We start from the raw sequence: 22,575 nt of genomic DNA, 5'->3' as shown, positions 1-22,575 counted from the left end.
AGCCAAAAAAAAAGAGGGTTTTTTTTTTTTTTGAGCAGATAGGTATTTGTGGGGCTTTCTGCGTAGGTGTATTTGTGCACAGGTGTGACCGTGTAGGTGAGGAGAGGAGAGCCAGGACCAGGGCTGTCAGCTCGGGTTCTCTGGGCTTCTCCTCCAAGACAATGCTAATCTAGAAAGGTTCTTTCCCTGCAATTCTGAAGACGTGGGTGATGTTGTGCTTCTCTGTCCCCAGACAAGCCAGACCCCCCAGCCGGCACGCCTTGCGCCTCTGACGTCCGGAGCTCCTCGTTGACCCTGTCCTGGTATGGCTCCTCATATGATGGGGGCAGTGCCGTGCAGTCCTACAGCGTCGAGATCTGGGACTCGGTGGACAAAACGTGGAAGGAACTAGCCACATGCCGCAGCACCTCTTTTAACGTCCAGGACCTGCTTCCTGACCGAGAGTATAAATTCCGTGTGCGCGCCATCAATGTGTACGGAACCAGTGAGCCGAGCCAGGAGTCTGAACTCACAGCAGTGGGAGAAAAACCAGAGGGTAGGCTGCCTTCACTTTATTGCTGGCTTGAAATACGTGTGCATGGCTTACCTTGTGTATGTAGAAACCTGTACTGAGAGGGGTACCGAGGACTGAGAAGACGTCAATGATGGCTGGCGGCGGCTTTGGGGATCTTGATTTCCAGGGTGGTGATGCTGATCTGTCCTTTAAAAGAAGTACCTATGACCCTTCCAAAGACATTGGACCAGCAATTTTGGGACACTGCCACCAGGGGGCGATGGTGTGTTAATCAGGAGCGCAGTCCTGGCAGGCAGGCGCTCGGATGGACTTAAGTTTCGACTTCCCCCTGCACCCACCTCCCTCCTTCTCTTGCACTCCTATCTCACTGTCTACTCGGTGTCAAGTTCTTGGGACACAAAGACAGATTAGACAACTGGCTTAAAATTTAACTAGGAGGACAGCCAAGTAGACAGTAACTATAATGAGATGGGATACATGCGATTATAGTGGTGTAAACAAAGAGAGGAGGAGACACAGCAGAAAGCATGAGTACGTTTGCCATGAAGGTGGAGGAAGGCTTCCTAGAGGAGGTGACACTTATGCGGAGTCTTGGGAAAAGGGATGGGCTTCCAAGAGGCAGGGAAGATAAGGAGAGGCATTCCCCACGGAGGAAGCAGCATGAGCGAAGGTGCAAAGCGATGGAAATGCATGGCATTTTGAGAAGCTTGTGTGTGGCCAGGGCATATGCTGTGTAAGACAGAATAGGAGGAAGCAACCCCGAAGGGCAGTTTAGGTAACATTGTGAAGTTCATCAAAGATTTCTGGGCAGGGGATTGTTATGATCACATCTGTTTTTTTAGAAAGAGAATTAGAGGAAGAATAGAGCTTTGCTAACCAAAGTGGGGTCTGGACCAGCAGTCTTGGGATCCTGGCACTTTCTGGAAATGCAGACTCTCGGCCCCTCCACACCACTGGTCCTTTCTGAACCCTCACTTCAATTTGATCTACCCCCATGAATTCAGAAGTGTGACAGTTCGGGAAGCACCCAAGAGGAGCGGGGATGGCACTGGAGTCTGCGAGATACCAGTGGGGCCTCTGTGCTGTAGTCCGGGCGAGGGATGGTCAGGGCATGAATGAAGGCCTTGGCAGGGAGAACTGACCATTCTCAGTGGCTTTTTGCATAGAGTTCAAGGAAAAATGAGAAGAGTTGAGGATGACTCCCAGCTCCTGGCTTGAGTAACTGAACAGAAATTTTGTTTTGTTTTTTTTTAAATCCACTGCTTTTTTTTTTTTTTAAGATTTTTTAAAAATTTATTTATTTGAGAAAGAGAGAGCACACGCGAGAGAGAACATGAGCGGGGGCGGGGGGGGGGGTGCGGAATAGAGAGACGGAGAAACAACCACCCCGCTGAGCAGGAATCCCAATGCAGGGCTGGATCCCAGGACCCTGGGATCATGATCTGAGCCGAAGGCAGACGCTTAACGACTGAGCCACCCAGGAGCCCCTGAACACAAATTTAAGAGCCATTTATTTTTCCAGTTCTTGGTGGCTAATATATATCAAGCACTTGCTATGGGCTGACAACGTGGTAAGCACTTTACCTCCATCATTTCATGCATCTAACTCAGTGAAGTAGCTGCCATTATTACCCCCATTTTACAGATGGGAGAAATGAGGTTTACAGGGGTGAAGCTACTTGCCCAAGATCACAGAGCATGTAGTGTAAATGGCGAGCTGTCTGACCTGAAGCCTATACTCCTTTGGGAGCCGTCAGGCTGCATCCCAGGGACTGGCAGTTAGGCAGCAGGGAGTCCCAGAGAAGACACAAGTTCTGGTTTCAGTCCTGGGTAATTGAGGTGACTGAAGGCGATCCAAGCGTCTTCAGACTACTGACCGGTTGATCTAGAGCTCAGGAGAGGGTTTAGGTTAGAGCTACAGAGCTGGGAATCTTCACTGTTGAGCTGATGATTGAAGCCATGGGCGTCAGTGAGGTCACCAGGAGGGTGGTAGAAAAGTCAGCGCAGATATCCGGAGACGGAAGGAAGGATGAGGGGGAGAGCACCAAGAGAAGCTGGAGCCGTGTGGAAGAAACACAGAAGGAGTGAGGTGCAGAGAGGGCTCAGGGAATAGCAGCTAGCTCTAAATACAGAAAGAGATGAGACTCAGGGCTAAAGCCCTTTGAGGCACAGCCATCTTGGAGAGCGAGCGTTTCCGCAGGGTGGGAAATGGTTGCCCCAGGGGTAAGGAGTAAGTGGGAGAAGGAAAGGCCAAGAGTGTGGAATACTTTTTCAGGAAGTTTGATGTGAAGAGAGGCAAAAGGGTGCCATGAATTCAAGGTGGAGAAGAGATTGGGGGCAGGGAGGAGGGACGCCAAGGGAAAGGGCACCGGGAGAGGGAGAGCTTCAGGGTGTGAGGCAGAGAGGAGAGGGGAGAGCAAAGGACAGGGCCAGTCTGAAGTCACCGCGGGACCAGAGGCATCATGAGTATGGGACGGCCATTACAGTTTGATGTCCTTCTTTGGTGAGAAAATCAGATATAAAATAGATATTAAAACCTTACTTTCATATTAAATGAGGGCTCCAGAAAGAAATTGGAGGATGCCAGTGGAAAACAGACCAGATTTACAGTGTTGCGGGTGCAGCCCTGTCTTGGGGGCCTTTATCCAGCAAGCCCTGGTACGTGGGAGCCGTGGAGGCGTGGATCCCAGCCCCTGGGCCAGCCCCGCTGGGCCTCCCTGCAGCTGTCCTGGGCTCCCGGGCTCCTGCCCACTAGCTGCTCACAAATGTCTGCTGGGGAAGCCGGGTAACAAAACTGCTGTCTGCTGCCCTTTGACCCCCGCTTTGAAATGAGCAGAGTGAGGACTAGGCAGGCAGGTTAGCGCCAGGACAGGCGCTCAGTTTTATGTTTTTAGCTCCCCACCTCTCGAAAAGTGAGAAGGGAAGAGCTAACATGGCAGTGAGAAGATGTTCCTTAGCTGGAAAGGAAAGCTTCCAGGTCCTCTATGGAAGAAACCCGGAGAAACTGTAGAGGGCCTGATAAACCCCATGCCGAGGACTGGAGGCCACAGGAGTGGCAAGGTGTGGCTCCCAGGAGGCCAGGACAGCAGCTCCCAGGGCTGGAGGGAGAGTCTGTGGGGACCAGGGGCTAGGACCACCGGGCTCTGGGCAGGTGGCCCTTCCTTCCTCCCTGCACCCTTCCTCCCTGCAGCCAAGCCAAACCCCTGTTGTGGTCCTCAGACTCTCCTCCTAGGGCCCCTCCTGGCTGGGAGCAAACGAAAGGAAATGCAAAAATAGCCTGCCAGCCCGAGGAGGGGTCCAGGCCACCCAGGGCTTCCAGACTGGAAGCTGCTCCCACCTCCAGGCCCAGCTGGATTACTGGGGAGGACAGAAGAGTTGTGGAGCATTAGGCCTGAGGGGCAGAGGATGGAGGGGGTGGGAGGGTGGGGTGGAGGGAGGTGGGGTTCCAAGTGAAGCCCCCTGTGGACTGGTCAGATGCTTGTTAGTTATAACCTGGGGAGGGCATCTGTCTCTACTTTAAAAGGGAAATGGCTCACAGAGAAGGGGGGTGTGGATGCATGCGTGTGTGAACTGCATGTGTGCACGCATGCGTGTGCATGTAGAGGAGGGATGAGAGGGGGGTTATGGTGGCTCCTCTCTGTGGAGCCAGTGGTCTATGGTGGTCATCAAAACGGCAGTGCCAACAAACCCTCCCTCCACTAAGCCCAGCTAATGTCGGCTCTCACCTTCCCCACTGCCACCAGTATCCCTCCTGCCTGTGCCTTAGCAGCTTGGGTTTTCCGCTTCATCCTGACCTCCCCATTCTATCCCTGCTAAGCACCCCGTCCCTTACCCTACATTCACCCCCGCAATGTACCCTGCACCCCTCCTGTGTTTGGGCACTGTTCCGGGTGGTACAGGACAAAGCACGGTGTGTCCGCCCCCCACCCCAGGTCAGCGGCCTCCTTATGCCACAGCCACCCCTCACACTAGGATCCCTAACCCAGCTAGCTCCCCTCCCTGTCTCCCCAAACCTGGGTAAACAGAGCCACTGCCCCAGTACACCCATCTCTCCCATCCCAGCCAGGCCTTCATCTCTGCCCCACCCTACCCCTGCTCTGACTCTTCAATCCATTCCATCCTTGCTCCTAATCCTAATTTGTTCTAGAATATATAGTTGTTAGCAAAACAGCTGGGAGAAAGGCTTCTTGCAGAGTTAAGGCTTCCTTGCAAGGCTGAGGGCAGTTAGAGATGCAGAGCCCCTGAGGGCTCTATAGAGATCAGCCTCCCTGGGCTGCTCAACCTGTCCAGGGCTACGGAGGCCTCTCTGGGGCTGGGGTGCCACCTAGTGCCCACTGGGCGTGCATCAGCCTTCGGCCATGGAGAGCTCCGTCCAGGGGGCTGCCTAAGGCATGCCCTGTGAGGGTCCCAAGGGCTCATCTGGTCCTGTCCCAAACACTGTTCCAGGGGAATGAGACTTATCTATTTGCAGAAATAGCTCAGAACCATCTTCCAAATAGTTCTTGTGCTTAGCTCGTGGATGTCCCAGCTCTTTCTGAATAGGTTTTTGAAACTTCTTGTTGAAGTCCCTCCTGCTGTAGTTCAGCTCCTTCTGTGGTGGAAAGATGGAAACCAAGTGGTCACCCCTCCCATTACTAAGCCCTTTATTCTTTTTTTTTTTTTTAAGTTTTTATTTATTTGACAGAGAGAGACACAGCGAGAGATGGAACACAAGCAGGGGGAGTGGGAGAGGGAGAAGCAGGCTTCCCGCTGAGCAGGGGGCCGATGTGGGACTCGATCCCAGGACCCCAGGACCATGACCTGAGCCGAAGGCAGACGCTTAACGACTGAGCCACCCAGGCGCCCAGCCCTTTATTCTTGAAGGCTTGGCTCATCGAACTGTGGCCTTTCCCCAACTCCTACCCTGCTCCTCTCCTTGTGGCCACGTCTCCCTCCAAACAGAATGGAGGCAGAACGAGAAGGAAAAGGAAGAAGGAAAACCTCTCAGCCTGGAGTCTTGGTCTCTTTCAAACAGAGGAAAAGTTGTGGTGGAACAGTGAGTCAGAAAGAGGGGCGTGACTTCCCTGAGAATGATCTAGGTCCCCAAAACCATAACATCAGGAGAGCCTTCTGCACCTTAATTGCCAAGGGAGAAAGGCAGAGGTGAAGGGCGGATGCAGTGTTGGCAGTAAGAACCAGAAGGCCAGCTCTGTAACTTCTAACTGGTGTGCAAGTAAGTGGGAGAGGCCAGTTCTAGAACTGCATGCCCCCTACAGGGCTGCCTGCAAGATGCCCCTGGGGGGCCAGGCCGTTGGAAAGCCCCATGGCTGGTGCCCCCTCCCTAGGGAAGTACAGACAGTTCCTCCTAAAGATGCCAGGCCTAGACAGCCTGCCTTCTACTTTCTCTCTTGGCCCGCTGCTCATTCCACACCAGGATGAGTGGCATGGGAACAAAAAGAAAAGGGGACACCTCATCGGGTGAACACTCTCCCATATGGGGCCACCATGGGCCAGGACGCTGGGCCTCCCTGACAGTAAAGGTTGCTATGATTGTTAGTATTTGGTCTCCAGGGCCCAGCCAGTGACAGCATCCTTCATGACAGACTTGAACCCCTTGCTTCCCTTAAAGCCCTGTCTGAAGTGCCATTGTCGAACTGCCCTAAACCCCTGCTGACCCCTATATGTCGTTCTCATGGTGCGTCTGGAGATGTGAGTTCCGTATGCCTTCAGCCTTCCTCCTGTGTGAGGCACCACACGAGATTGTTCTCTCAAGTTATGGCATTGATTAGTTGATAAAAGTCTGTAACCTTAATCTCACGCTTGGCCATTGCGATTGTTAAAAAACCGTATTTGAGACCTGGGTGTCTCATTCGGTTGGGCGTCTGGCTCTTGATTTTGGCTCAGGTCATGATCTCAGGGTCCTGGGATTGAGCCCCGCATTGGGCTCTGTGCTGAAAGTAGAGCTTGCTTAAGATTCTCTCCCTCTCCCCCCCCAAAACAAAACAAAACAAAACATCTCTGCTTTAGACCTTTTTCCCCAACCAGAGAGGCCTAACCTTGTCTGCTCATCTTCACATGGCAGCTCTTCTTACAGTGGCTTTCCATACCCCCACCAGCTCTGCTGTGACTTTTTAAGTGTTTACAGCCCTAGTTCAGCAGCAGACACCCCAGACTCCGCTGAGGGCAGAGTAGTCATCCCTGTTTGTGGCCAGTGCACATTTCCCACCCCCACCCCCGCCCCCCATGACAGCATTCTGTTGGCCAGAGCAGTAGGCTGAGGAACCGGGCTCTCCACTCTCAAGTGTGTGATTTAGAAGACTTGATCAGTTAGGCTCATGTCCTGGTGCTATCTGTGAAACCCCCACCATTAATCTGACAGTTCCCGGGGCGCCTGGGTGGCTCAGTCGGTTAAGCGTCTGCCTTTGGCTCAGGTCATGATCCCAGGGTCCTGGGATCGAGTCCCACATCAGGCCCCCTGCTCAGCGGGGAGCCTGCTTCTCCCTCTGCCTGCCACTTCCCCTTCTTGTACTCTCACTTTTCTCTCTCTCTCTAGCAAATAAATAAATAAAATCTTTAAAAAAAAAATCTGAGAGTTCCCATCTCTCTTACCCTTTTTATTGTTCCAGGGCATTTGCCTTCCTTTGACAGAATATTCTTCCCCGTCCCACTTATGTTTAGTTTTTCATTTCTTCAACAGCATTTTAAGGACTCTAAACAAGGGGTACCTTGGTGGCTCCGTCCATTCAGCTCAGGTCATGATCTCGGGGTCCTGGGATGGAGCCCTGAGTCAGGCTCCCCACTCGGCACAGAGTCTGCTTCTCCCTCTCCCTCTGCCGCTCCACCCTGCTCATGCTCTCTCTCTCTCTCAAATAAATAAAATCTTAAAAAAAAACTAAAAAACTGGAAAAAAAAAAAAAAAAAGGACTCTAAACAAATCATAGCCTCTCTTGCTCCTGGGAGACTTATCCATAGGTATGAGTGCTGTCCCTTATCACACCCTTTCCCCCAAGTCTTATTCACATGCGCGCGCGCACACACACACACACACACACAAGCTCTTATAAAATCTCTGTCCTCCCTCGCTGACTTTGCTCAGGTCTTTGTTCTGTCTCCTCAGGAAACCTGCCTTGTCTCCATCTGTCTGTGAAACATAGCCCACATCATGACTAAAGAGCACAAAGCACATCACAAAGCATGGCATCTAGAGCTAGCCAAAGACACTAGAAATCACTTAAAAATACAACTCCCTCCTTCTACCAATGAGGGAACTGGGACCCAGAAAGGGAAAGGCATTCAGCCAAGGTCAAGAAGCCATAGTGGCTCCATTGGGACAAAGCTAACCTTAGGCAAAGGAAAGCCTGGAGCTCTGACGTGGGTGTGTTCGGATGGACACCTGACTGTCCCCTCACGCCTCTCCCCATTCACTTCAGACACATCCATGTGAGCAGCCAACGTGGGCTGCTCGGGTCCCTTCTTGTCATACCTCTTAAACACCTGCTGGTTTCACTGTGTGGTTCACCCACCTCCACCTCCCCGTTGTGTTCCGGTATTTCCTTTAAGACACAATTCAAGGGCTACTTCTTCCCAGAATAATTGCTCTGACTTATAGTTGCCCTATTTTGTATCAACATCCTGCCTTGTATATTCAGTTTGTACTGCAATGTCATGTGCTTGATTATAGAACACTTGTAATGGGGATTTCAAGTATACTGAGTTCTGCCTCCCCAACTAAATATAAGCTCCAAGAAAGGAGAGATCCTGCTTTCTGTGTACTTGTTGATATAACTATGATAACTTGCAAGATATCTGGTACATGTCTGGAACTCTCCACGTACCATTATCTAATCAAATGGATAAATAGGTTTGATGCTAGGAGCAATTTAAGTTGCTGACTTTTGAGTCGGAGCAGAAAGGGACTGTCACAGTTTTGTGTAGGTTCTGAAAGTCAGAGAGCCTGGGAGCGCTGTGAAGAAGGGTATGTCTAGGGGGTCATGAGGTTACAGAGGAAGAGATGGAGGTGAGAGCTGGTGCAGAAGCTGCTGGGTAGGGTGAGGAGGCCAGGGCCTGCCGGTGTGTCCACGGCCCTGCGGCAGTGTGGACTGACCCACCGCCTGGCCATTCCCAGCGCTCTGGGCTTTGTGGTCCTGGGCCTAGGAAGGCTGAGGTCTCCCGAGGCCCCCAGCATGTTTTGTTCTCGATGGGCTTTCGCTACTAATTGCTGTGTCCTCTGTGTCCCTCCCTGTCTCCCCCCAGAGCCGAAGGACGAAGTGGAGGTGTCAGATGATGGTGAGTGCTGGCCACCTGTCCTCATGTAGACTCGAGGGGTGGAGGGGGGCGAGAGAGGAATCTGATGGCTCACGCTCACCCCACCCCTACCCTGCAGATGAGAAGGAACCTGAGATCAACTACCGGAACGTGACCGTCAACACTGAACAAAAAGTGTCTGACTTCTATGACATCGAAGAGAGACTAGGCTCGTAAGTGGAACAGGGAGCATCTTTCGGGCCCCCAGGGTTGGGGTGGCACAGATCCCGTCATTAGATTCCACACCCTGTCTCCCCATCTTTTCCTGGGTTTTGCCAGCTTCCCACACTGAGACCCCCAGCAGGAAGAGGAGGTGCGGACCCAGTCAGCACCCCATGAGGGCATCCCCACCCAGGGCCCTCTTAGTGGCTGCTGGTGCAGCGCTGGCTCAGCTCCACGAGAGTCTTGAGCAAGCCCCTCCTTTCCCGTGCCTTCCAACCGCACGCACGAGCAAACGAGGCACCGGGGTCCGGGTCACTGGCAGGAGTCAGTCAAGCCTGGGCCATCTCACTGTTCAGCAGTCGTATCTTTCGCGCATCCGTGAAGCCCCAGCCTTGAAAGGCACAGCTGCTCACCACTGCTCACTTTATGCACCTGGACCGCACTCTTGACTCTGGCTGTCCGCTGGAGGGCGGGCACCCCAACCTTGAGCCCTCGTCGGCCGCAGCGTCCCCTCCAGCAGCAGCCCCCAGGGCTGTCTGTCTCCCCCTAACTATCCCTGGAGGAGCACATGGTGGAGGCCAAGGGGATGGGGCTCAGGTTTGATTTCCAGTAGGTTTCTGGGAAATAAAGGGGTGCCGCCAACCTCATCAGAGTTGAGTACAAGGAGCCCGCACTGCCCGCAGGAGCTGGGTCAGAGGAACACCACCGCACTCCCCTCTCCCGCCGTGGACAGCAGGGGCCTTCCTCGGCTGTCTCCAGGGGACCAGTGCGGGACACTGGAGCAGAAGGAAGGCAACCACTCAGAAATTCTCTGTAGCTGGGGAGGACTTCCTCCACCCAACGTCATGGGTCTGTCTTTGGCGAAGGAGAGAGAAGTCCATCAGCCAAGACAGAGGCCTCAGCCCAAGGAAATGACAGGGCAGACGGAGTAGTGAGCCTGAGCAGCGATTGGGCAGGGATGCGGGTCGGGCACGGGCCGAGGTTGCCAGGTGAGGGAGAGTAAGGTTGTCTGGGTTAGAGGTGTACCTCAGGATCGAGAGCAGGGCTGGCCAACTTTTCTATAAAGGGCCGGATGATGGATAGTTGAGGTTTCGGCGAAGCACAAAAGCAGCCATAGGTGAAATGCACACACATGGGCGTGGCTGTGTTCCAATAACATTTTATTTACAAAAAGAGGTGGGCTGGATTTCTCCCGTAGGCCATCACTGTCAGCCCCAATTTAATGGAAAGCTCAGCTAAATTTGCCTTTTCTCTCCTCCTCCTTTCATTCGCAGTGGGAAATTTGGGCAGGTCTTTCGACTCGTAGAAAAGAAAACTAGAAAAATCTGGGCAGGGAAATTCTTCAAGGCATATTCCGCAAAAGAGAAAGAGAATATCCGGCAGGAGATCGGCATCATGAACTGCCTCCACCACCCCAAGCTGGTCCAGTGTGTGGATGCCTTCGAAGAAAAGGCCAACATTGTCATGGTCCTGGAGATGTGAGTGGTTTGCTATGGGCCTGGGAGCCCCTCATGCGTCACCCCCACTGTCCACACCCAAGCCCCTTCTGCCCCAAGATGGGGAGCACCGCAGGTCAGGCTGCAGCGTGTAAGAGCCTCCCCAGCCCCGGTGGCTGGGGGGTGCCCCCTCAGAACGGCATATCTGTACACAGGAGCGGCCCTCACCCACTGAGCACCAGCCCACTGCAGCCCCTTGCTCATTTCCATAGCAGATTGGCAGATCTCTGAGGACCCCTGCCCCCTTTTCACCCCCACCTCCCTGTGAAAGCGTCAAGGTTACTGCTAGGCTCCTCGGCTGCGTTCAAGGGCATTGACTCAGCGGTGGCTTTGGAGGAGAAAGAGAGGGACAGAGCAACTTCCTGAATGGCCTTCAAAAGAAGAGGGGCCCAGGACCGGGGGCTTGGGATGTGCGGGTGTAACCCTTGGCTCCTGTCTCGGGCTGGGCTCTGCAGGCCCCCATCCCGTGCTTGTTTGTACTTTGACTTCTCACCAGAGGGTTGTGCTTTCTGGGCTGGCTTGTCCATGCACAGGGGCATGGATCAGAGGACCTCCAGCCAAGGCTTTCCTGGAATCCGCTGTTTCCTCCACTTGCCTCACCCCCAAGCCGCTGGCACGCACGCACATGCACACACACACACACACACACACACACACGCATGCACACACACACGCATGCACAGATGCACGCCTGCACACACACACATAAACACATGCAAATACACATGCGCATACAGCTCCTCAGTAAGCCAGATGCCGTCTGCAGAGGGGTCTGTGTTTTTCAGTTTTCTTTCCTTTTTTTCATCAGAATTTGTGGTCAGTGGGAAACAATCACATCAAAAAATATAAGAACATGCACAATAAACAGTTCCATTCCGACCCCTGTCCCTCATCTACCCTGTTTCTACCTCCACCACTGACACCAATAACCATTTTTATAGGTTTTGTTTGTATCCTTCCAAAGTTTCGTTATGAAAATACAAGCATATGTGATTTAAAAAAAAAATATTTCCCACCTTTTAGCACCAAGGTACCTCATATCCACTGTTCTATATTTTTGCTTCTTTTCATTCAGCAGTTCATCTTCATATGAAGGGCTCTGAACATTTCAGTGGCTGGTGAGCTTCCTCATTTGGCCTGCTCCGTGGGATTTGCTTGCATGCATAAACTACAGTTTCCTGGAGCAGTCTTCTTTTGATAGGAGGTTGACGGGTTTCCAGGCCTTTGCTTTTCCAAACAAGCAGTGTTTGTAACCTTGTACATACATCTTTTCACGCACACCTGTGCGCATCTGTAGGGTACATTCCTAGAAGTGTGGTTATGCTAGATCAAAGGGTATGTGCATTTGAAATTTTTAGAAATCTTGTGAAACTGCCTTCAGGCCTTGCTTTGCTTGTCCTGAGCTTCAGGGATCTTAGTCCTTTGGAGAGGATTCTCTCAACACCTTCCTTCCCTGGGAAGGTGAGGCCTCCCCAGGCTTGAGGTGTGATTTTCTCCCCTGGCTCAGTGATCGCTTTGGTGTGTTTCCTTCCAGCTTATGTACATCTGGAAAAGCCAGAGTGGGTTAAAAGCACAAACTTAGAGTACAAAGTGAGTCTGATAAATCTCACGTCAATCCCAGCTCTGCCTCTTACTTGTTGTGTGGCCTTGAATAAGTAACTCAGCTTTGCCAATCCTTAGGGTTATTATCGGTAAAAGGAGGATATAAGCTGCCTCATGAATAATGTGGGGATTAAATGGAATCACGTAGCCAGGCATAGTGCTCTATGATTGGGACTTATTCTTAGTCGTATGATACATTGACATTTTCTGTGTCGTGGTCTTGTTCCCACTTAAAATTATTCGGCAAGCATTTTAACACACAACCAGGTGTTGTGGAACAAAAACCATCCTATTCAGGAAACCTGGAGTCAGGTCCTGTTACCGCTGAGCTGTGATTTTGTAATTATTAAATTCTTCCAGCGAGGAGACATACTTGGATTAGACTCCCTTTTGGTTCTAAAATTCAGCAATTCTGCGGAGCTGTAAACTCTTCAGAGAATATCTGCATTCGTATCTTAGAATCTGTTTCCGGCCCCAATTCGAGCTTACCTCCCCACTTGCAGGAAAGAGCAACCCATGTCTGTGGCCTCACTGATCACACCCTCACCATAGCCCTGTGGGCTCGGTGCTTCGCGTTTATTCTAGAACAGGTTGCTTGGTCCAGGCAGTGTGGGCGTGTGGGGACATGTGAAGAAATGTCTTATGTTTAGAAGTTAAGCATTGGGCAAGTTTGGGAGAGGGTTCAGGGAGGGGGTAGGAGGCAGCCAAGCCTGGGTAAGGCTGGGCAGCCGCACCAGTGGGCAGAACACCATACTTAGCGTGGAATTGGGAGTTGGCAAGCTGGATGGAAAAATGCTGAGAGAAAACGTAAGAAGGCTTCAGCTGGCCTGGCTTTCATCCCTCCTCCCCACGCCTCCCCTGTGGGCAGGAGCAAGTCTGACAGGCACAGATGCCAGCCGAGTCTGCTGCACTTGGGGTAAGGCGCTTGCCCCTTCATAGGAGCTCAACCAAAGAAGTAGGAGCCCATCCACACTCCCATCTGTACTGCCCTTCCAGCTCACACAGACTTGGCCTTGCGAGGGCAAAGGCTGGTGCTCAGTGGTACAACTTGCCATTGCCCTTGTTGGATGGAGGTACTGAGATTCAGAGAAGGATGAGGCCTGGTGATGTAGAAAAATGAAAATGTCTTCCAGGGTCTCCTCCTTCAGTTCAGCCGCTTCCAACACAGTGAGAAATCAGAAGCAGTGTGTGTCTTCAGCCTTTCTGACCTCTGATGATGGGACAAGCCACAAGCCCCCATCTAGCAGTGTTGCCCAGACACAGGGGTTCCCTAGGGCCCCTGGCCTGAAATCTCGGCTTGTCGTTTGGGAGCGCTCAGGCCCTTCCATGTGGTGGTGGGACCCTCAGCACTGAAGCAGTACAATTTAGGCTGGGTCATCCACTACCCATCTCCCTTTTGTGCTGCCATTGGCAAAATTGATCAAAAAATACCCAGCTGGCTGCCAGGAGACAAGAAGTAGAGGGTCTGGGTATGGAGTTTGCTGAAACACCATATCTTTTGGCTGCAAGTGAGGGCTGGCCAAGGTCTACACTTGGGCGGGGCGGCGGGGGGGGGGGGCGGTGAATTTGATCCCTTGGGATTAGGTAGCCTTGTTAGTCGGGATTCACTCATTCACTCACCTACTCACTGTTCATTTATTTATTTGTTTATTTATTTTTTTAAAGATTTTATTTATTTATTTGACAGAGAGAGACACAGCAAGAGAGGTAACACAAGCACGGGGAGTGGGAGAGGGAGAAACAGGCTTCCCGCTGAGCAGGGAGCCCGATGTGGGGCTCGATCCCAGGACCCTGGGATCATGACCTGAGCCGAAAGCAGCCGCTTAACGACTGAGCCACCCAGGCGCTCCTCACTGTTCATTTATTAAGCATACATTTCCTCTGGCCCAGTCTTGTCCCTTGGCCCACCTCTGTGGGTGGCAGCTTCTTTCCATCCATAGTCTTGAGTATTTTGAAGAGAAACCTGGGTAGAACCATTAATCCTGTTTATGTAACCCCTTCCATCCTAGGAAATGGACCACAGGAACAGCTTTCAAAATACATTAAATATATTTGAACAGATTGAGCCTATTTAAACTTATACTGAATAGGTTACCTCTAGAAAGGCAGTAGTAATTACCTCCATGGCTCAGATTTCTACTGCTCATTGCCTCAGACATTCCCAAGGGCACCACAAATAATGGTTGCTTGCTTTTCCAGAATATTTTACATTTAAAAGCACACATTTTGGGGCACCTTGTCAGTGCCAGATATTGCGAGGTATAAATAAAATTCTAGAGATGAGCCAGACCTTTTCCACACATGTTCATAAACAACTTTAAGCCAAGACAGATCTGATACAAAAAGGACAGACAAGACTGTGGAAACCCAGGGATGGAAAGAGCCTTTCTTCTGGGGAAATCAGGAGTGACTTCTCAGAGGAATTTCTCAGTGAATTTCCCAAGCTTGTCCCAATCCTAAGAATGACCTGGGGTGCTTATTGAACATATGGATTCTCAGAGCCCTCCCAAGAGTTTCTAAATCAGAATCTGCAAGGGGGAAGAGCTTGAGAGCCTGTATTTTCAATAAGAGCCCCAACTGGCTCTTAAAAAAAAAAAAAGGTAATTAACATTATTGAACACTTACTATGTGTCAGGCGCTCTTCTAAGCACTTTACCTATATTAAGTCACTCAGTCTTCACAGCAACCCTGTGAGGTGGTGCTGTTTTTATCTGCACCTTCCAGATGAGGACATTGAGGCATAGAGATGGTTAAGGATCAAGGGAGACCTGAGAATGGAAATTCAAGTTTGACTTGGAGCAGAGCAATAGAAATGGAGGGCTTGAGGACGGAGGCGCCACCTGCTGGCCGCCCGGGGACCTCCTGCTCTGTTGGTGCTTAGAGCGTCCGTTCTAGCGCCCCCAGCGGCCACTGGCACAGACTGACCTTTCCCAGCTCGGCCCTCCCGGACAATGTTGGTGATGGAGGCCCACACAGGCTGTGCCATGCTGGGCCCCATGCTGCGCCCCTGTCTGTCCCTCCCTCAGGGTCACTGACAAGATCCACCTGACTCACCACAGGTTGTGAAATGGTAATTAATATGTGCTGAGCACCTACTGCGTGTCAGGCATGATGCTTTACAAAAGTTCCTTCACTCCTAACAACTCTATGAAGTAGGGACAGATAAGGAAAGCGGGGCTCAGAAAGGTTAAGTAACTTGCCCAAAGTCACACAGCTTGTAAAAGGCAGGGACAGGATCCACACTCAGCTTTTTCCCTTCTTCATGATGGCTCCCATCAGAAGAGAGATGCCTCCTCTCCCCCAGTCCCCCAAAAAGAAGAGGGAAGGCCCTTGGAAGAGGATGGGCCCAGAACAAAGCCTACCCAGCCTCGTTGAGCTGGTGGACATATAGGCCATTGCAGAAAGGAGCTTACTGATGTCTGGATGCTATAAAAGTCACCAGGGAGATGCTTTAAACTTTCTGAGCAGCAAGGAAGGAAGGTGGGTCAGAGGGCTGGGACAGGGGAACAGAAAGGACCCATGTAACTCCGGGGACAAGGCCATGCATTTGTGCTGAAGGGCAATATGCTGGCTGGCTGTAGCCTGTGTGCCAGTCCTTAGTAGAAGATGCCCGCTGTGGGCCCCAGAAACTCCATGGTCAGGATCCAAAATCTATCCAGGCAGGTGGATGTACTGCACTTCCAGCCTGGGCGAGGGAGCAGGCAAGACGAGTTAGTTATGGCTGGAAGGAGTAACCGATACCATAGGCCTGGCCAGAGGAGGCATGGGGAATGGGTTACAGTCGATGAATTTTAGAAAATGTGCTGAGGCTCCTTATTATTGAAGATATTTTTCTGTTTCTGGCTATGTGAAACAAATGCTATGGGTGCTGTGAGTATTTCAAACTTCAATTCCCTATGACCAAAAGGCGCAGCTGGGTACAAGAATGAGCCCTTCCGCGTCTGTGGTCATTCGGGGAGGGAGGCTGCCTGGTGGTTACCCTTTTTGCTGAGGAGATTATGTCTGAATCTCTCAGCTCATGATCACCTCTGAAACTGCCCAGCCCAGATGCTTCCCTGAGTTCCCCAACATCTTAGTGGGCACAAACAGGGTTCTCCCCAGAGGGAAACTGGGAGGCCCTCCTGGCACAGCGGAAACCGGGACCAGCATAACAGGGCAGGGGCCGGGAACTGAGGAAGCCACAGAAGTGCCCGGCCCCTCCTACCCTGGGCCTTCCTGCCTGTCCCCGCTGCTCCTTCCCTAGCCTGCCCTTGGCCAGACCCCCTGCCAGCCCGGGCCCCGTGGCGCTGGGCTCTGACTGTCCCTTCTGCTCCCGCAGCGTGTCGGGGGGTGAGCTGTTCGAGCGCATCATTGACGAGGACTTCGAGCTGACGGAGCGGGAGTGCATCCAGTACATGAGGCAGATATCAGAGGGGGTGGAGTACATCCACAAGCAGGGCATCGTCCACCTGGACCTCAAGCCCGAGAACATCATGTGTGTCAATAAGACCGGCACCAGAATCAAGCTCATCGACTTCGGTCTGGCCAGAAAGCTGGGTAAGGCCACGCGCCTGTCCTGTGCTCACTCACATGCAGTGACGGTGGCTGTTTGTGTTACACACACTGGGCATTGGAGGGAATGCACTGGGCTGGAGTTAAAGTCAGAGACCGTGGGGGCTGCTGAGGCTCGCGTCCTGCCCCAGGCCCCACTAGACTTGACTTCGAGTTGCTATCCCTTATCTGTAAAATGGGTTAATAGTAGTCCCCACGTCATCGAGCTTTGGGGGGGGGGGGCCGAGGGGGCGTCCGGTGCGTTAATACAGGTTAGGTGATGCAAGCAGTGCCTGGCACATAGTAGGTGCTCTGTAGGTGTTTGCAGTTTATTACTGCTGCTGTCAGGATCCCCTCTTGTGGCTTTCACTCTGGGACCTGCAGCTGCAACTCATTTCGGTGATGGTGCTTGCTCCCATTAGCATCCTAGGCAACAGTTTCCGGAGCACTTTCATAGACTTTCACTGGGCTCTCACTGCAGGCCTGTGAGGGCGGCGGGGCAGATTTTCAGAGCCCGGTTTATAGACCGGGAAACCGTAGCTTTGCCCAGCAGGTCCCACCACGAGCCAGGAGAGGTGCTGGGGCCGGAACAAGGACCAGGGACCTAGCTCAGGGTTCTCTGAAGCCCCTCTGCTATTCCTGCACTGGGTGGGGGGCGGGGAATGGGGGCGGGTGGTAGGGGCCTTCGTGCCCAGCCCTGCAGCCCTCTTGGTCTGAGACCGTCTGCCTCCCGCCCTGCCCACATGCCGCCTGCCTGCGTCGCTCTTTGATGGCTCAGTAGCTGATGAAACAGCCTCACCCTCTACCCCCTGACCACTGCCCTATCAACAAGGAGCCGAGGGCTGGTGCAAACTGGCCTTTTGCCACCCCGGGGACACTTGGTGCCAGGGCGCCCCGTTACGAAGAGGACACTGAGGGAGCGAAGTTCTGCCGGGCTCTGACTTGCCAGGACGCGGGGCCCCGAGGCCGGGTGCAGGAGCCTGCTCTGCTCCACCCGCTGCAGGGAGGGCGCCACTGGCCTCGGGAGCGGGCAGCGTCAGCGCCCCAGGGACACAAGGTGGAGGCTCCCGCGGTGAGAGAGCACGGGGACGGTCATGTCTCCCACGGCTCCGAGAGCTGGGAAGGGCTCGTGTGTAGCAGGAAAGCCTCAGGTGGGAGTGGAGCAGAACTCTCACGTCTGAAGCCTCTTCGGTGGTCTGTCTTAGGGCATTTGCTGCGGGCTCCGTAGTGACACAAGAGCAGGTGTGGCCCACAGGTCAAAGGTAGGCCAGCCCCACTGTGGACGAGATCCTCCAGGAACTGGTACCATGGACATCCTACTGGGCATCTCTGGTCCCTTAAGGCTCAGTGACAGCAGCTTGGGGTTAAGGTCTTTCCTGGCTATCCTCCCAGCAGCTCCTGGGAGGAGAGACAGGTGGGGGCAAAGGGACATAGCTCAGGACTGGGACCACCTGGGTTTAGGTCCTGACCCCCACTGTCAAAGGTGGGTAAATCACGCAACTGCCCTGGGCCTCCCTTTCTTCCTCAGGAACATGAGGATCATACCTCCCTCAGGGTTGTCGAGAATATTAAATAGGAAAGTCCTTATAAAACAGGCAGCAGGGTACAGAGGACATAGTGAATGTTAGAGATTATTGCCAAGCGCAAGTTACAGCCCCTTCTTCTGGGAATGCATGGGAGAGACAGACACATGAAAAACCATCTGGGGTGCAGGGGCTTTAATGGCCTCCTCTCCCCGCCCCACCCCGCCCCAGACATTGACAGCGCGCAGTCTGTCAGTTTCACTGGTGCGCTGACGCACCTGTTCGCAGGGAGGCCGGGTGTCTGTGCCATTCTCAAGGGGAGCGCAGCCAGGGGCCAGGCCTCGTCCGTGGCCCTCCCGTGCACACAGACGGCATTCACTTACCACGGGTTGGCTCCCAAATGTTCTGGTGATTGATCCCTCCCCATTCTGGTTACAGAGAATGCGGGGTCTCTGAAGGTCCTCTTTGGCACCCCAGAGTTTGTGGCACCGGAAGTGATCAACTATGAGCCCATCGGCTATGCCACGGACATGTGGAGTATCGGAGTCATCTGCTACATCCTGTGAGTCTCGGGGCACATGAGGGAGGGGCAGAGAGCTCCACAGGAGGGTCCCCAGGCTGCCCTGCCATTGAAGGAGCCAGTGTGGGTTATGGTGGAGAGCCCAGCCCAGAGTCAGGAGCGCCGCAGCTCCTATCCCCCTCCCACCAGCCTGCCCCACTCCTGTTTTCCCAGTGAAGTCAGCAGCCCGTGTTGCACCTCTCTAGGGGTGACTAGCGCTGACCCTGACACCCCATTCTGGGCCCTTCACCGTCCCTCATGCTGACCAGGCTGGGGTCTTTGGTCAGGAGGATGGAATGTGGCTGGTGCCATATAATTTACCCTCATGTGTGTAGGTGGGTCCATGGAGAAGGAGGCAGGGCGCCCAGGTGCACATCTCCTGTGAGCATCATCATTGTCTTCAGAAGACAGCACCCCATCCTCATGGCAGGGGGACCCCAACTATCAGCCTCATCCCTGAGCCCACTATATGGGCCAATTATAAGCACTTTTGATGAGAGAGCCGTCAGCAGACAACAGAAAGCCATGCAGGAACTGGAATTGGGAAATCAGGGGGACAATATGGAGCCATTTCAGTTAATGATGCTGGAGAAGAAGAGCAGAGGCCAGGAATGCAGACCAGAGCTTTGTGAGCAGTCATATGCACGAATCACCTAGGCCTCTCCTTAGATTGCAGACTCCGTTTCAGGAAGTCTGGGACACCTAAGAATCCACGTTTCTAACAGATTCCCGGTTGCTGTGGTGCTGATCCAAGGACCACACTTGGAGCAGCAGGCTCTAGAACACACACCTTGGTGGCATCTCACTGATTCAGTCTCTGAAACCCCAGGCTGCAGAGAGTCCTTGGCCTCTGAGGCAGCCCCTGAGCTTATGTGGCAACACACAGTGAAGGGATGGTCTCCTGAAGATGCGGATACGCATGCATTCATTTTGGGAAAAAAACATTTTTGTTGTTAAAGCGAAAGGAAAAACGTAACGTTTACATAGAAAACTTGAGGAGGACCTAAGAAGGCTCTCTTTGACCCCTGGGGTCTTCATACCCAGGTAAGAAACGGCCCCAGGAGGTTCTTCTGCACAGCCAGCTTTAGGGTCACTGTTACGAAAGCTTGAGCCAAGATGGAGTGATTTTGTGTGTGTGCAGAGTGAACTGACCAAGACTGCTCCTCAAGTACCAGGTGTCCCCCCTGCCCCAGGGGCCAGGAGTTTTCTTTCTTTCCTACCTGCTCAGGAGTGTGGTTCTCACTGTGGCCTGTCAGGACAGCCTCCCTCAGTTACACCTGGGCCGTGGGCTCTGTACCCCAGAGAGTCATCTTCTCCCCTGCCCAGGTCACCCCCCCCCCACCAGCACCTCCCCCAGAGCAGAGACAAGAAGCGCCCTGGCCAGGAGCGCATTTGCCTATTTCTCCCTCCCCTAGGCCTACCCCAGGAGAAAGAGACTATCGGGTAGTGGAAGCTCCAGTGAACCTGTCCTCCTGGCTTCCTTGGTAAATAAGGAATTAAAGCAGGGCAGTGGGCCCAGTCACCCCTCCTGGGGCTGCCCCAGGCTGCACGGTGCTCACACGCAGCTCTGGCCCCAGGGGAGACACCTGGCACTTGAGAAACAGGCTTGCTCAGTTGGTTCCTTTCAGACCCAGCTGTCCTGTGGTCTGGCTCCGTCCCTAGGTCCCTCACAGATTTTCACATGGGCTCCCGTTCGATCCTCACCACAAACCTGGGAGTGAGTTGTGGCAGGGATCTGATCTTCATTTGGCTTGGAGGTGACCGGGGCCAAGGAAGTCCCCATGGCTGCCCACTTCCCACAGTCCTGGAGGGTGACCAGCCTTCCCGGTTCACCCAGGCCTGACGGGCTGCCCAGGAAACAGGACTTTCAGTACTGAATTGGGGATAGTCTGGGAAACTAGGACAGCTGGTCTCCCTACTGGTCAGGGACTGCCCTTAAATTTTCACAGTGAATAGGCCAGTGTAACCTGTACCCAGATGAAGAATCCACATGGCTAGGACCCCTGCAGTCCTCCTGGGGCCCCTCCCAGTCACTGTCCCTCAGAGGTAACCATCATCCTCATGTCTAACGTCGTGCACCACTTTTGCCTGTTCCTGAACTTTATAGAAATGAAATCATATAGGAAGATGTGTTTGGCTTCCTTTGCTCAACGTTGTTCATGAGACCCATGAGACCCGTTCGTGTCACTGTGTGTAGTGGTAGATTGTTCATTCTCGGTGTTGTGTAGTAGTCCATTGTGTGACCATCATCCAGTTTATCCAGTCTACACTGATGGGCTTTTAATAGATGCCAGTGTGGGGTATTGCAAGTATTCTGGTCCATGGTGGATATATGATCTAGAACTAGAATTATTGAGCCATAAGAGCACTTTATTTTAAAACACAAAGTCTTTTAGGTGGAAGAATATAATAATTTGGATAATATGTTGCATTGCTTTACTAGATTACTTTTAAAGCTAAGACCAAGAAATAGGGAAGAGCTTTTTGAAATGGGGAGAAAATAATTTTGATGAATTGGGCACTATCCTGAAGGTGTTTGGCCGGCAGGGTGCAAGGAGAGGGGAGAGGTACGTGTGACCGGGAGGCAGGTGAGGGCCAGGCATGGTGGACACAGGTCAGCTCTGCATAGCCTCCAGCAGCCCCCGTGTCCAGGCTCCTGCACATGCCACTGTGGGCTGCTCTTGCCCCCCGGGACTTTTCCTGTTAGCTCTCACAATGGGGAGAGGCCTGGGAGCTCCCCTCCTGAGTGAGGACCCTCAGCAGAGCACGTGGGACCCAAAACAAAAGTTGGAGCCAGCCAGATTGCTTCCTTTCAGACCCTGCTATGCAAAATTCTAGAGCTGCTGCTGGAAGTCTCTGGAAGAGCCTTTATGGCAGTCTTCATGTACCCTCTCTCCCTCTCTTTGGAGCTTGGTTGTCTGACAATCCTCATTGAGGCCACCTTCCACATTTGTACCAGAGGAACCCCCTCCCAATCTCCTTTCTGGGGCCAGTGAGAGATGCGGAGGCCACGGAGTTGGGGAAATAGATAATAACTCATTTACTATTTGACACATATTTGGTGAGCACCTCCTAAGCGACCAGCTCTGTCCCCATAGGTTGTTATGACTTTGTTGGAGGAACTCCTCAAACATCTCAGGGAGATCAGGGCTGATCTTGTCGCCGCACTGGAGACCTGGCCTCGCTGCCTGCCCTGGGTTTTCCAGGCAGAGTAGAGATGCAGTGAGTGGGATTATGGGCCCCCCTACCTTCTCATCCCTGATTGTGGAGGGAGATGGTAGATTTTGTGAATTTCCTGGAGATTCTTCTGGTGTTAGCAATGTCTGGTTTTAGGCAGGAGGAGAGAGGATGGGGGTGCTCTAGGCCACACTTCAAGGATGTCCTAAGCCTTATCTCCTTTTCTAAGACCTCCTTTCCTTTCCTGCTTTCCTCTCCCCTATTTTCTGAGGACTTAGTGATCCCTCACTGCCTGTAGGGACACCAGAACCCTTCTCTGTGCCCTTCTCTCACCCCTACTCCAGAATTCCTTCTCTCCCTCCCTTGCTCCAAGGCAAGGTAAAGGGCAATCACTGCTCTGCCTTCTCCCTACCATCTTCCTAGTGGGCTCAGTGACAGACTTCCCGTTTCAGCTCATTTGTCTTTTTTTTTTTTTTTTAAGAGAGAGAGAGAGCACAAGCAGGGGGAGGGGCAGAGGGAGAGGGAGAAGCAGATCCCAGGGAGAGGGAGAAGCATGATCCCAGGACCCAGAGATCATGACCCAAGCTGAAGTCAGATGCTTAACCGACTGAGCCACCCAGGCGCCCCTCAGCTCATTTCTTGTGAATCTACTGTGGTCCAGAACGCTGCGGCCATCCCCATCCAGAGTCTAACTTCTAGGGACATCAGCCCAGTGAGCTAGGGAGAAGG

At 52.8% G+C, this 22,575-nt stretch overlaps 1 protein-coding gene across 6 annotated transcripts in view; it reads left to right on the top strand.

Moving 5' to 3' along the window:
• Positions 1–22,575, top strand: part of MYLK (myosin light chain kinase) — a 260,972-nt gene that overhangs the window by 219,942 nt on the left and 18,455 nt on the right. For all 6 annotated transcript variants that reach the window (XM_078066769.1, XM_078066774.1, XM_078066775.1 and 3 more), the window contains 6 exons: positions 233–535; positions 8,747–8,779; positions 8,877–8,970; positions 10,234–10,437; positions 16,376–16,593; positions 18,549–18,672. In XM_078066769.1, coding sequence (XP_077922895.1) covers positions 233–535; positions 8,747–8,779; positions 8,877–8,970; positions 10,234–10,437; positions 16,376–16,593; positions 18,549–18,672 — 976 coding nt within the window. The remainder of the gene's footprint in view (positions 1–232; positions 536–8,746; positions 8,780–8,876; positions 8,971–10,233; positions 10,438–16,375; positions 16,594–18,548; positions 18,673–22,575) is intronic.

Source organism: Halichoerus grypus, chromosome 1 (genome assembly GCF_964656455.1).
Source record: "Halichoerus grypus chromosome 1, mHalGry1.hap1.1, whole genome shotgun sequence".
NCBI lineage: Eukaryota > Metazoa > Chordata > Mammalia > Carnivora > Phocidae > Halichoerus > Halichoerus grypus.
Note: the sequence above shows the minus strand (reverse complement) of the source record. Positions and strands in the feature narration are given on the sequence as shown.